The 16,010-nt window shown below is 39.8% G+C and overlaps 1 protein-coding gene across 1 annotated transcript in view; it reads left to right on the top strand.

The window, feature by feature from the left end:
* The window catches only part of USH2A (usherin), a 266,301-nt gene that overhangs the window by 218,962 nt on the left and 31,329 nt on the right, over positions 1 to 16,010 (top strand). The window contains exon 61 of the mRNA XM_053459159.1: positions 3,698 to 4,052. Coding sequence (XP_053315134.1) covers positions 3,698 to 4,052 — 355 coding nt within the window. The remainder of the gene's footprint in view (positions 1 to 3,697; positions 4,053 to 16,010) is intronic.

Here is a 16,010-nt window from a genome sequence, read left to right on the forward strand (position 1 = left end):
TCCGCCTTTTTCTGGAAATACTTGTCTTTTAGTGCTATGTTGGCCTTATGAAGTTCAGTGTTCTCTTTACTGGCTTTAAACAAGGCCTGGATTTCATCTTGCAGTTGTTTTACGGTCTCCTGCAGCTTTACTTTTTCTAGACGCTCAACTGCAAGTGTTAAATTCACACTGCTATTCTCAGAAAGGAGCCTAAATACACGCTCTGCATCCTCTTTACCTTTCTGGGATACCTCCGCGAGACGTTTTTCAACCACCAGCTTTTGTTCCTGCAACTGTTGCATCTCTTGCAGTTTTGCTGACAGGTCAACACAATGCTTTTCTCTAGAAGCAGCCACTTCATTTTGCAAAGTGAGGTTTTCTCCCTCAAGCTGGCCAATAGTTCGGTGCAATTCCTCCTGTAATTGTGCTGCTTGTTTTTTAACCTCTTTTAACTCATGTTCTTTTAGCATACACTCATCAGTCAGCTTTTTGTTCTTGCAGATCTGTTTCCCAACATACTTTGACTGCTCAATCACATACTGATTCAGCTCATCTCTTGGCATAGCTTCTACTTTCCTGAGCTTGGTAGTCCATGCCACATTGTTACAGTCACCACGACTCAGTTTTTCATAGCAAACATTCAACTCTGTCAGTCTCTTAATTTCATAGTCTCTCTGTTTGATAGCATCTAGTTTATCGGTTACTTCTTTCAGCTGCAAGTTCAAATCAGAGACTTCACCCTGGTGCAGCCACTTTAAGGATTCAATTTCCTCCTTTAACTCCTGAGCCTCAACACAGGACCCTGCACAGTTTATATATGCCTTTTGTGCCAGTTTCAGTGGTTCCACATATCCACTGCAGGTTGGCTGGCGTGTGAAACATGGAAAGGACATTTTATTTCTGCTTTGTGGTCCTTTTCTCATCTTGCATTAGACCAACAGTCAGTGCAATACACAAATCCCAGAGATTGTACTCCAGGTCTTTAATCTCTACCTCTGCAGTGTGTAATCAAGCAATTACCAGCAGGCCATAGCGACAAAATTCTTTTCGTTTGCAGGTTTCACAGATACACCATACTTTTATCCATGTCCGGATCATCAATAAGTCGTCAAACACATCAAGGCCATCCTCCATAAGCATATGTATTTCAGCCAGCAATATACAAGGGCACATACCATGCAACAGTCTTTGAAGTGTTTTCACTCAATCCTCCGGGTTAAGCTGTAATCACTTCTGGCACATCCACTGCAGCTTGGTAGCTTCAGGCCACACAACACTTGGGGTTCCTGGATCCAGCGTAGCACTCGTCACTAGCATCCACTCAGTTGTTCACTTGGTTCCTGCTTTCTGCCCACAGACCATAGCAGTGCTTTGCCCGCATTCTCCACCATATGTGACAAACCCTGTAGCATGAGGGCCATACATGTCACTTTTAGGGGTCCTAAGCACAGTCCTCTAGGGCAATCAGAGTCAGGAACAGCAGCTTTGAACCAAAACAGCACTTTATTTGTAATTGCTGAAACCCCAAAAAACAAATCATAAAAATAAAACCTAGCTCCCAATTGGAGCCCTCTCTAACTTAACTATGCTGGTCTAGACTGACCAGCCTAATCATCCACTACCTCAACCTCCCAGCCAGACCCAGCTACGCCAGGCTCTGGAAAACCTCCCCCAGACAGCACACAAAAGAGTCCAGGCAGGTATTGCCTCACTTGGCTCAGGGATTGTCTTCTTCAGGGCCTCTCCTTGCCCTGGGAGCACAGGGAACTTCCTCTTCCCCCAACAGTCTCTCTGAGTATCAGGCTCCAGGGGTTTTTAATGTCCAGCACCTGTGCCTGATGCCGGCCTCATAGAAATCCCGGACCGGATCCTGCAGACTTCTTGCCTCCTGGAAAACCCGGCATGGAATTTCCACAGCATGGGGAAACGGAGCATTGGCCCACCCTGCTCTCCAATTGCTCCACCCCAGGGACCCATATTTACGATCTGGATAGCACCTGTACCCAAATGCCACACTAAGCATCTCCCTGGGGTTTACACTGTCACAGTATATACTCATTCTATCTCCAAATTCTCTTGCTCCTATTGTTAGTTCAACTTGTCCCCCTTATGCTAGCCTACTACCACAGGTCTGAGTGCCCGAGTAACTTAGCACTCCTCTGGGAGACCACATCACCCACTTAATACATGCAGTCGATAGCCTAGGCCAATGGTACGCTACTGTCTATTTAGAGATCTCTCCTGAGGTTAGACATAATACAGCAACCCCCTAGAGCTTTTAAAGTACAGCCCTGCAGGATGGGTGTCTAAACTCAATGAAGGGAACCGGCTACTCAGCGAGGCATAATGCCTGGTAGGACTTTCCATGTGCCGGTCAGAAACATGTGAAATGTATGTGTGTCCCGGAATACATGGCCGATGTGATCACGGTAGAAAGATGCAATGTGTCCTCCATGCATATAGGTATATATATATACATTTTACTATTTGCTGCACTAAGGTGTGTGTTTTTTTTAAGCATCAGTCTTCTTGAATATGATTTCCCTGGACTGAAGATGAGGACTGGGTGCCAATGCATGCCGCTTAAATCACATCAGTCAATTGAACCATTAACCATTAACTTGACTGACATGACTTTTTAGTGAATTAATAACTTTAAATTTAGCCTACACTTGTTGCGTTCATATTCAAAATAAAATTATATTTCTTTATCAACAAAATCCATGACGGCTATCTCCCAAACTGTTACTTGTCAAGGTTAAATATAACTTTAATGCCTTTCGTCTGAAACTTCACGCCTTTCCAGGAGCTGAATGAGGTCTACATAGCATTTTCCAAACAGCGCAGTAGACGTTACAAAGATGGGTTTTAGTTGACTGGCCCCCAACTCCATACAGTTTGTGGTGCGCACAGCAGGCAATGAAGTCAGTGATTCTTCACAAACTGTTATTTTTCTGAAATTATTAGAGAAGCTATACATGTCGGCAGCGTTTCCAGAAAACCTTTGAGAACGTCTCTCTCCTTGGCGTATAAGTCAATTGTGCCATTGTCTTCGAGAAATGAGCTTTTCCCGCCATTTCCTTCAGCTCATTGGTGAGGCAGGCATTTCAAAGTGCGCTGAACAGAAGCAACGTCATTAAACAATACCTTTGACATCTTATAATAATTGTATTTGAAGACAAATTAAAAATTTATCACCCTGAAATTCCATTTTCTTGGATTTCACCATCTGCCTCAGCAAAGTTTGGACATTTATTGAAACATCCTATTGTCACATAATCCTCAACCTGTAAGAATAGAACTTATTTTATCCTGAAAACCTTAAATATGATCTTTCATTTTTTACATTTTACTGTCCTATACATTTCATAAACTTATGTAATGCTATTTAAAAAATAATAATAATAATAAAAAAAATAAAAAAAAAAATATATATATATATATATAAAAAAAACAAAAAACGATTAGGCCAGATTAAGATGCTTTGGTCGTTATATATGAGGACTAGATGAGCCAAATGCTTCTTATCTGCCATCAAATTGTGTGTTTCTATGTTTGTATATATGGCATGAAATGTCATGGTTGCGCATTTTAGACTTGCAGTATTGTAAAAATAAATATTTACTACATAAAAAATAAAAATTGTTGATAAAACATGCAGTGTTGATTTAGATAAGTTTAGGCAAAGGTTAATCGCGTTGTCATTCGTTATTTGCAGACGTCTTGCTGATCAACATGAAATTGCTCTTGTGTTTGTTTGGAGTGAAGGGCTTTTAGAATTTAACGACTCTTCAGACGGACTCTTTCCTTACGCGGCATATGAATACTGTATCGCAGCCCAAAACAGCAAAGGTTCGGTAAAAAGCCCATGGACTTTAATTCGTGCACAAGAAGCTGTGCCTGAAGACATGGAACCTCCCAGTGCTCAAGTAAGGGGCGCATATTCAGTCTCAATTAGTTGGACACCGCCCCGGTACCCTAATGGGGTCATAAGACATTATCATATCCTATATCAAGAGACCGGCAGTGATGAAAGTATCAGTGCTTCTTCTACTAATTCACTCACGGTACCGGTAAGTGATGTTTTGCCAGCACCCCTTACCCCTTATCTACTCACCTTGGGCACGCACCTTAATTTAACCCCTTAAGGACAATGGGCGGTCCCTAAACCCATTGAAAACAGTGCATTGAAGAAGTATTCACAGAGAGCCAAGGACGCTGGTAAGAGCAGTAAGGATGAGCCCGCTGCTCGCGCGGTACTGCAATAGGTGTGATGTTCCATTGCTTGAGGACAGTTTTTTCCTGGGGGTTTTGGAATACCGTTCATGCCTTCTGATGAGTTATTTGCTGGCAATTTACGTTCGGTTTTGTTAAATGAAAAGTTAGTAACTCAAAAGTTGCAGGTGAAAGTTATAGCAGGCCTTTCAGTCATATGCCCTTCCCTAATCTTAGGGTATTCCCGCTGGGCCTGGTCCTAAAGAAGGAAGGAAAATTCTGGTTTATTATCATCTATCATACCCAGCCGTGCCTTCTGTTAATGATGGTATTGATAACGAGTAGAGTTCGGTATGCATCTTTTGACAGAGCTTTGGAGCTGGTCCGGGTGGCTAAATCTTACAAAGAGACGTCCCTCTATTTACTGCTTTTACTTGTTAGGCATTTAGTTTAAGGGAGCTTACTAGTATGCTATGTGTCTGCCAATGGGTTTCTCCATGTCATGTTATTATTTTTAGGTTTTTGCCACCTTTCTTGAATGGGTAGTGTCTCAGAGGATGGGCCTTGTAGTGTTTTGCACTACCTGGACAATTTTCAGTTTGTGGGTGCTGCGAGGAGTGAGGATTGTGGGCGTCTTGGTGTCTCGGTGGCCAGAGACAAGGCTGAGAAGCCTTGATAAGCTGTCATTCCATGGAAATAGACACAGATGCAATGTTTTTTTCGCCTGCCACATGCAAAGCTGGACACTTTGTCATATATTAAGGGCAGTGGAGATTCAACTGAGGCAGGTTCGCTCCTTGTTGGTTCATCTAGCATTCACCTGCAGACTAATGCCCATGGGAAGGGTGTTTTATAGAAGGCTGTCTCTGGCTACAATAGGGATAAAGTTCTTGACACATTATATCAGGGTCACAAGAGTATTTGAATGATCAAACCAGCTGGCAAAAGGCTGAGTGTTTGAAATTCAGGTCTGGAGTTGTTCACGGATGCTTCTGGCTCTGTTGGTGTTGAGGCTTGTCAAAGATGTGCCAATACATAGGCAATTACATAATAACAGCCCTGCGAATGGTAGATAAACATAATTGGATGCAGCGATGCCCGGTCGTGCTTCTGTTTGTTATCCCGCTACACAGACCATGCTTAGATCATTAAATAGGGGGCTTAGCCGAGCGCCTTTTTTTAATTTGAAACAACTGACTGCCCCTTAACAGAGTAGCTCTGGGGCTCATAGCGTTAAACAGCTCATCTTTGGTTTCTAATATTATATATTGAGTCTATAATAAGGTGCCAAGAACTTAATGTATAGTTATAAAGTGTGAATCCCCCTGAGAAATATCTGAAAATCCACAGAGTGTAGCGGATTAATGAGAAGCACATCCAGGCCAGGGATCACTTCCAAATATACATTAGACAGATAACAATTCTCAATTTCTGTCCCATTTACTTGCTCTAATATTGGATATTTTTTTTATATAAAGCTAGAATGTTATCTTTTTATAGTGACAATAGCCAATCTTTGCAACATGCCTGCAACATAAAATAATATTCTTTTTTATGTGCAAAATTATCATTCAGCAAATTGTACTTCCAGGAATGCTTGAAAATTCCTTTCCAACTTTGTCTAAATGCAACAACTGTAACCTCAGGACCTCTATTCCATATGGTCGGATGTTAAGGGTTAAACTTATATTGCTTCCTACAACTTCGAGGAACTAATCAAGTTTCAGAATTGCTCCATATAACCAGTGTACTGGGTTGGGTAAGACTATACTTTCTGTCCATGCCATGTGATATATTTACCACCAGTCAGCTTCAGCTGTGGCTCAGCGAACGTCATGCTGGGAGGGGTCTAATGAGACCTCCTGTGTGCATGCGCAGAAAGCACTCCCATCGAGAATGCTTTCCTATTATTGAGTGGCTTCATTTATTTCTTTTTAATTTTTAAAGAATGCAAGTACTCTTTCTTCGCCGTTCTGTTTTTAACTGCATGATGCATTAGACATTGCTAGGGTGTATTCTGCATATAGTTACATTGTAGCAAGTACTGGACTGAAATCATGTTGCTGTTCAACAAGTTGAAGCTGCGGAATATTTCTTTCTCAATGCTTGTGTAAATTTGCAACTTTTTCTGTGATGGCCCAATAAGAGGTATCAACTTCAACTAAAGACTCCATGTTCTCTTGAATTGATTTGACTCCGTCCATTTTTTGTACACAACAGTTGAAAAATATTAGGGGCATCTCAATTTCAAAGCACTCACAATAAAAAATAGCTTCTTGCACAGAGAAAAAAGACAATCTCTGGTCTGACATCTGCCATGCACTTCAGATTACATCAGTGATGGACCATGAAGGCCGATAATGTGAGTTATGGATTGTGAGAGTGGTCATTATTATTATTATTATTATTTTTATTATGTTTTATATATATAGCGCCAACAATATACGCAGCGCTTAATACAATTCATATATTCAAGGGGTATGACAAGACTAAGACAAACCGATACATCAGGTGGAGCGAGCCCTCTACAACAGCCATTGGTGACCATACAGCTTCAGCATCTTGAAGCAACCGTCGGCACAAACAAGCCGGTTACTTTGTGAGCGCCCCGTTCATGCCAAGAGATCACATTGCTTGCACTTCAAGGGCTTGTTACAAGGAAATCATACACAGATGACTAATTTTTTTATGGTTCACAGACGACCAAAGTGAGATTCAGCAGCTGTTCAGGACAAGTGACCACTTTAACAGCTATATTATAACCTGCTAATAGAGAGGGAATTGCATTAGAGCACGAGGTTAGGAGTGATTATCGGCAGGTGAGTGCTTTATTGAAGCTGAAAAACCATTAACATTGATAGAGTAATTATTTCTACTTGAAAGTAATTACCTTGCTGGGTGAGAACCGCTCTTGTGTTCCCCGATTTGATTGGCCCAAACAGTTGTCAGCTCTTGAAGCTTAAGAAAATATTACTACAAAACTGCGATGCGAGAATCGGAAAATGAATGCTTATCAATAAGAATGTTTCATCTTGGGCTACTTATTCTTCATGTGTATATGTTCCAAAAATCTGCACAGCCTATATGCTCTATGAAACATTTTGTTTCTACGACAAATAATGCATACATATATATATATATATATATATATATATATATGCAAGAACAGCTGAGCTCACCCTGCATAATGGATAGTTAATATGCATTATAGCATTAAAGCATCTCAAGCTGCTTCTCCTCCTCTACCATCTGAAGAAGGAGCTCTAAGGATACTGTGCCCACATCAGCCATTTTTCCAGGATAAATATATTTCCCATATGGCTTAATTGCACAAATGTTGCCCCCTGCAATATGGTGGGAGGTATAACTTCCTAGACGGGAATCAGTTACTCAGTTATACATCCCACATACTGCAGGGGCAGCGCTCAACATGCGCCGGTCGGCAAAGTTGTCGCTAAAATGAATTCAGTTGGAAAATAGTCCTGCTATAAGCATGGACATGGTTAACAAGGTAAACTGGTGGTACCGATCCTTGATGCACCATGTAACCATTTGAATGCCAGGGGCTTTTTTTATGTCCCCACTATTAATAATAAAGGCTTAACGTTATCCTGAATCTAAGACAAGGCCCAGGACTGATTAGGATTGGAGACTTTACAGCAGGAAAAACTGGCACACTAGTTGGGCTGAATAGTTGTTATCTGTTGTCAATCTATTTACTGAGAGGGTGGTTAGATAAGGGAAATAGCCTCCCAGCAGAAGTGGTTAGAGTGTGCAAGCATTAGTGTATAGTGTTAGTGCGTGTATTAGAGGTTAATACCGGGACAGATTTTAGATATGTATGGGGTAGGCATAAGGCTTTCCTGGAATTAAGACAAGGCTAAGGACCGATTAAGGTTTATAGATGGTTTATAGATGGGCCAAATGATTACCTGCTGTCATATTATATGTTTCTGTACTGAACACAAGACCTAATGAGGGTTATGTTCTTATAGCAGGTAGAAAAATATGAGCCAAATTGCGTATCTGAAGTCATGTTCTATGTCACCTGCGAAATATCTATTTTTTCAAACCATCTATTAGAGATGTAATTCGGAGTTAAATGATAAAACCCGTGAAATATTCTTCCTTAGTAATCAAATCTAGCGCTAAACCTTCTCTAAAAGACTGAATCTGTTGAAGGTTTCATACCGATGGCGAAAGTTATGTCTTTTATTAGCTAAAAGGAACTTCTGTGACCTCCTCCTAACAGGCTGACAATGAGTTCAACTCTGAAAATATTAAATAGCCAAATCTACCAGAACCGCCATAAATCTCTATATATTGACCAGGGCTGAGATTGCTAAATATTAGATATTACATTTCTGACCTTTGACAAGGCTTGGATAAATCCTGACCCTCCCCGAACTCCAAGCCCGCGCTGGATCTGAATCCTTTCAAACCGGGACCTAGTAAATCAAGAACATTTTGAAAAAACAATTACGTTGGACCCTGTTAGGTCAAAACAAGCCCATCCATGCGTAGTTATAATGTCCGCTAAAGCAAACAATTAAGAGGCACAATTCAGAAAATGACTTAGAGGTTTGTCAGAGAGTATGGAAGCCTTTCACCCGGGGTCACCGGTTCAAATCAGGTTTAGGTCATTTGTGGCTGAAAGTTGTCGTCGCTTGATAGCTGTTCAGTGGAACGTGAAATAAGGTGTCATCTCCGTGCCATTCCCGTTGAGCAAGTGGTCATATTATTTAGAAAATACAGCTGGCATTTAAACTGGCAGATTCTCAGATTAGATTGTAAGCTCACGAGAGCAGGGTCCTCTTTTTCCGCTAACTTTCACTCTCCCCTGGTGTACAAGGACTATAGAATCTTCTATTAATCTATCAATAAAGTGTGCAGTATCTAATGTAAAACTGTCTTAGAGAATAGGAATGGATGAACTTCACTACACTCAACTTTTTTTTTGTTATAATTGTCTGGTATTCTGCGCCTATCCATCCAGGAATACTTGTGAATGTTTGTGAATTCCTGTGTCCAGTCCTTGGTGGTCCTTTTGTTGGAAGATGTCCTCTAGAAAGCTGCTGTCATCTTTTAGGTACAGATCAGATCACACCTAGGGTTTATCTCCATTCCGCCGACTGCCGCCAGGTGTATTGTGGTGGCTTGATAATGGATGGGGTGTTTTACAAATCACAGGTATACTGTCATGCCGGATTTATACCCAAAAGGTGCTAGAAATTCTTCAAACAGGAGAAAGGGGATGGTTTAACACGTACAACACGTACAACACGTACAACACGTACAACAAGGACAACGACGGGCGGCAATTCTCTAGAGACTAGTTTTGACATCACCCTCAACAGTTTTTCAGTATTTCTTCTGATGAACGCAGGTGGATCAATCAGTATTATTCTTTCAGACCTGTGTCATCAATGATCATATGAGACGCAGAAATCCTATACAATTAGGTACAATTGTGGCCCGGAGTTGAGAAGTTTTGTCATAGACAATGAGTTCGTAAACTCAGGATCATTTAAGAAGCGTGATGGACTGGAGGAACCAGCTTACACAAACCGACAAGCACAGCCATCATAACCAAAAAAAAGACTTTAGGATAAACTGAATTCTACTACAAAAATTAAAGTTGGAGGTTACAATTTTTTTTTGTAGTTTCTCCGCACACCTATTTTGCTAAAAACACACACAGCTTTATTTTCCCATTTTTTTCTATCACTCAGATAACAGCAATGGCACGTCCTATGGAACAGGAAGGTGAAACTAACAGACATTGATAATTCCACATATTAATAACGTCTCCATTTAAGTAACCAAAAAAGCAAATGCATGTAAAGAATATTTTTTTTCGTTTACCTGTTTTGTGTTTTTATAGCTATAGTTTTTATCATTTTCCCTTTCCAGCATTTAAAATTTTTTATTTTTTATTTTTTTTATTTGGGGCAATTACATGTAATAAAAAAGTCAAGTGTCAGTTTGTTTTACTCATTAGCTCTGCATTGCATATATATACTGTATATATATATATATTTTTTTTTTCTTTAATGGTTATTACTCATGCCAAGTTGAAACTTCACTTTAATGCCAGCAAGCTTAATTAATAGATTGGTTTCCAAAAGCGGATAGAGTGGGGACAGAAAGACAAGGCTGTCCAAATTGTCGAAACCCAGATGTGTCAAGACTCATAGCTCATTATGAAACACTTATCAAACGCACATGAAAAATTAATTGAACTCTGTTTGACTCTTTAAAGAAAATGCAACAATATTTGAGTTCTTTTCACGACGGATGCCCCCCCCCCGGATGTTGTACACATGCCCCTTGAGAACCAACAAAAGGAGATATATATAATGTATTGATTAGCTCAAGACCCCTGACAGTTATTTGTAAATATACCATCTGGCTTCTCTTGGATTTCTTTCACCAAAACAGGACGCGATATGTTATTAATCTCGCCATTCGAAGTATAGACAGCCCCCCCACACACACTTTTTTTTTAACTAAACCGCACTTTACCATTCTGTGCAGGATGAAGGCAGATCTGAAGGGTGCTGAAATTAAGGTTATTACACAAATTGAACCATATGGTTCAAATATTTCAGCATGAAAATTGCCAGACGATAAAAATTGCTCCTGCCTTCCTAATGGTGTAAATTACAGTTTAACCAAGTCTCTAATGATGTCCTTCTGCCACGCTTAACTACTGTTACATGAAGGACATTGTTTTAAAAATATTTAAAAAAAAAAAAAAAGTATCTGGCAGCAGCATGCTTTACAGTCTGTTACTGCGTCATTAAGAACACTGTCAAAACTGCATAAACATAATTAGACCCAACATACAATGAACAATCCAAATATGTTTGGAATCTCACTGAGCGGTGTCAAAACCCATTGTCTATCTTCTGAACCAAGATCGCTGATGAGTAAGGTGTCCGAAAATGAAAGACTCATTAGGATTAAAATTTAATGTAATTGCCGTTCTCGCTTTATGAGAGTTTAATTTACGGAGTGGCTTATTAAAGAGCATCCTGGTGAAGGTATGGTATAAATTAACACATTAATTGAACTGGAGGGGCTTCTGATATCACTGGAAGACAAGGGCACAGGTTGTACATGACAGGCTTGTCCAGGCTGAAACAATAAAACAATCCAATAGATTCATTTCACAAAACTATTTTTTTTTGCTGCAACTTGATTTTTTTAATACCACTCCATTGAAGATAGAAAAAGAAGAGGAAAAAGAAGGTAGAGAAAGAAAGAAAGAAAGAAAGAAAGGGAGAAAGAAAGAAAGAAAGAAAGAAAGAAAGAAAGGGGGAAGAAAGAAAGAAAGAAAGATAGAAAGAAAGAGAAAGAAAGATGGAAGAAAGAAAGCAAGCAAGAAAGAAAAGGGAAAGAAAGAAAGAAAGAGGGAAGAAAGAAAGGGGAAAGAAAGAAAGAAAGAAAGGAAAGAAAGAAAGAAAGAAAGAAAGAAAGAAAGAAAGAAAGAAAGAAAGAAAGAAAGAAAGAAAAGGGGAAGAAAGAAAGAAAGAAAGAAAGAGGGAAGAAAGAGGGAAGAAAGAAAGGGGAAGAAAGGAGGAAGAAAAAAGAAAGAAAGGAGGAAGAAAGAAGAAACAACAATCATTTATTTTATGTGCACTGTTGTGTGACTTTAAATCAGATGCAGACAACAACAGAAGTAGTAGCTACAAATCTTTGAATAGATGTCAACCTGGAACACACATCTATACGCATGGTGACCATGGGTCCTTTGTTTTATGTCTTAGACCCCAGTAGACATCAACAGGCCCTAAAACTTAGTCTTTTTGGGGTAGTAAAATATAATGCAACAGGACATGGTAGTAGAGGTTATGCACAAAGTAAAAAGAAATGACCACGATTGTTCTTTTAAGGTTCAGCACTCTGTTTGTGTGTAACAGAACGACGGCATGACAAATTAGATACATTTGGATACAGCGAACAGTTGCGATCCATTAAATCATGCTACGGTCGCCTTTTAGAACGTCGTACTCTTGGGCCACATAAGCTTGTTGCTGAGAGAAGATTTCCGATTTCCCTTTGCTGTTCTAAGCAGTTGCGAGAAATAAAACTGCTCCATCCCGCCGTACGTGTGACGCGCAGGACCTTCTAACAGCTAAAGCCCACTGACCTCAAGGGAGCTGCTGAGTGGGCAGTAATACATTTTTTTTTTAACTTTCTCCAGCTGGTAGCTACTTAAAAAAGAGCAGCCTTAGCCGAAAATTACGACATAATATCCCAAATTAAGTACCACATTATGCTAGTGACATTAGGCTGTGTTTTTCAGGTAAAAGCTTTTCATCATAAACTTAACAAAGTTATGGCTGCAATCACATTCGCCGTCCAAAGTTTGGTTTTAAACTTAAAGTGAACTTGTCACAAAAAAGCAAACTTACCGTAAATCAATAAAAATAATAATAATAAAAAAAAATGCTTATGTGTTTCTCTTCCATCTCTTAATTCATAATTTTATAATTTTTTTCCTAGTAAATATTTGCAATTTCAGCATCAGTTGGGCACTAAGTGTAGAATTACATGATCAAATTAATTTATTTAAAAACATGTATTTCCATTGTTTATTAATGAAAAAAATAGACAGATGACAACTTCAACCAGAAGGATAATGGGAAATGGAACTCTGTGAGGTGGCAGAGGTGCCAAAAAGTTGGCATACTTGTAAAAATGGGCATTTTGCTAACAATATTTTTTTATTCTCATAATTACAGAATAATTACAGAATTGACCCCTTCTTTGGGGATGGATTCCCCTACATGGGCTGCATATACAATTAATATATATATATATATATATATATATATATATATGCCATAAATACCGTAATAAAAGAGAAGTGGCTTTTATGACATTATTTGCCTAATTAAGGAATAAGATTCCATGGCCGTCTTCTAGAACCAAGTTAAACAAAACTATAAAAATTAACCCATGATAAAAAACGTGTCCAAACCTAGTACTCAAAGGGTCAACAAAAAATATCTCTAAAATAATTACAGTCAGTGGGTAGGTTTAATGATTGAAATTAGTTATGCTAAAGGCTCCATTAATGTTCATAGAATATAATGTCGTATAGCTGATCTATCTACCGTCTTAATATTCTTCTTAATTGTTTCATTTTAACTATACCATTTGGTTTTACGGCTAGGATTCTTTGCTCTTAAAAACCTTAGGTATAGGGATATATCTCCGAGATTATCCATATGTAGTTATATAGCTTAATGCAAATACTTCGAGGACTGGGATACGCTTACTTTCCATTAAGTTTTGCTTTTTGCGGCTCTTTTACTTGGACGGAGTCATTGATAAGATGGGAAAACTGCTGAGTTCTCCGATCAATAGATTAAAAATGATCAGATTAGTTTCGGCAGTCTTCTTTCTGGGCCCAATTTGTCTAGCGGGTCTCCAGACTAAAACTTATTGGCATTCGCAAATCAATTCTCATTTTGATTGTTTCCAACAAACAAAAACCCCTTGACCCGACAACTCGTCGTCCACTCTGAGTAGTTGTGAACGTTGTAAAGGTCTTCTTAACGGCCTTGTATTTGTCATCCTTAAAATCTCATATATAATACTCACTCTTTTCTGCCGTACCACTGAACATTGATTCATATTTGTGCCATAAGAAGCATATCTGCAATGTTTACGTTACCTAGAGATGTACTGGCGAGAGATGTTGTCTAAACTAAACAGGCCCTTTCCCATCTTTGTGTCCGGTGGCCCTCTGGAGATCAGACCCGGGCGCCGGGTTAGTGGGTTTAATCTATGGGTGGTGGAGTGGCGTTTGGCGAGACCCATTACCTGCGGGGGTTCTATCGACCCCCATCCTTTCCGGCCCTGCGCCCATCTCATTGTCTCTTATAATGAGTTGGAGAGGCAGGGCCCTGGGGCCGGCCCTGGGAAGTGCCCAGCGTTCCTTGGACGAGGCATATAAAGTGTCCCCTTTTCTTATCACAGATATTCGGCTGGTTCGGATAAGTTAAAGTGTTTTTCCACCTCCCATAAGATACAGAACTAAAGCCGCTTGCTTAATGTATAGATTTGTAGGTTTGGCTTAGAACATTGGTAACTTCTACTTCTTTACTTTGTATCTAAGTAGTTACCGAATACACGATGAATACACCTATGCAATGGTCATATTTAACTAAACAATATCACCTAATATGTACTCTATATCATATGGAACATTGTCTTAAGTTCCTACTTCAAGGTCTGCATGATTATTCCTCCCCATTGTTCTTATCTTTGAAGTCGCTGATTGTTGTTGATTGGTTTAGACAGCGTTTGTATGGGTGGGTGAGACGGAGTGATAACTTCAGGATAGGGAATTGATTAGATAATGCTGGCTCAGCCACCCCGAGGCAGATCTCATCACGTCCAGGCTGAGCATTGAAACAAAATATCTAACTGTGTCTTTCCGAATAATATGCTTTTACGTTAAAGTGCGCGTTTGTGTTTCAGTGAATGAAGCTGATTCGCCATGTATATATATATAAGACATAAGCCTTAAAAGAATAACAGCGAGCATCCCGGGCGCTCCAATATTATGCTCCTTTTTTTATTGGCAGTGATTTGTTTCAATAGAAGGAAACACTAAATCAGAAATTAGTGCTTCCCACTGATTGTTTATTTCAAGAAATAATTGACTATTAATTACGCATTTCTTCATGCATGAAATGTGAAAATCATATTAGCAATACTCTGTTTTCACGTAAGATTTGATTAATACGTAGACTGTGTCTGTGTGTCTTTTCTCTGCCTACGTGTCTGCCCGTGAGTCTCTCTCTGCAATAGTATTTCACATCAACTCACTCCATGCAATGAGGAAAAACTCAGTGGAGTAGACCCTACAGACTGTATTTTTACCAGGGGCATGCTTAAGGGGGGGGTGCAGTGAGTGCAACTCACCCAGGTTCCAGTGAAACTGAGCTACTCGGCAAGATCAACTAACAAAACCTTACGTGGTCCCATGCTGGTAGCTCAGCAGTTCTGCAAGGTTAAGGTAACAGTGTGAGTGAGTGCGTGTGGGTGTTAGAGTGAGTGTGTGTGTTAAGGTGTGGTGTGAGTGTTTGTGTGTGTTAGCACAGGATGTTAGAGTGAATCTCGACTACTTGCTGCTGTCACTCCAACGTCTTCAGGATTCTGAAATATGAAGGAATCAACTCCAGACTGAAAATCTGCCAACTTACCCCGAGAATGGAGTAGAAACACGGGGAGAAAAGGGGGAAACCCCAAGAATTTCCAGGTGTGCCGTTCAGTTCTTAGAAGGTGTTTAAGCTAAGGAATGATCAAGTAAAAAGAGGCAAGGGCTTCAATGACCCACTCCTGTATTTCTCTATGCCCGTCGTTGGCCAAGCTCCATCATATCCCTCAATGCAGTGTCCACTTCCAGCCAATGCAGTGTATTTGTTTAAAATAAAGGCTACGTTACAGATTTCCCATGGTTTTTAGCATTAATATGAAATAACGGAGAAATGTACTCATCGCTGATGAAATCAATTTCCAATCACATTTATGTACAATACTAAAGTAAGGATTTTAACCCTCGTCTGACAATATTTTAGTCACAACTAAAATCTGAATAACTCACCCCATGTGGCAATTAGAAGGAGGAGGGAGCATGGGAAAAGAATGAAGGCGAGGGCTAGAGGGAGAGAGAGAGAGAGAGAATGAAAAGTAGAGGGAGAGAGAGAGAGAGAGAGAGAATGAAAAGTAGAGGGAGATAGAGAGAGAGAGAGAGAGAGAGAGAGAGAGAGAGAGAGAGAGAGAGAGAGAATGAA

Source organism: Spea bombifrons, chromosome 3, assembly GCF_027358695.1.
Source record: "Spea bombifrons isolate aSpeBom1 chromosome 3, aSpeBom1.2.pri, whole genome shotgun sequence".
NCBI lineage: Eukaryota > Metazoa > Chordata > Amphibia > Anura > Pelobatidae > Spea > Spea bombifrons.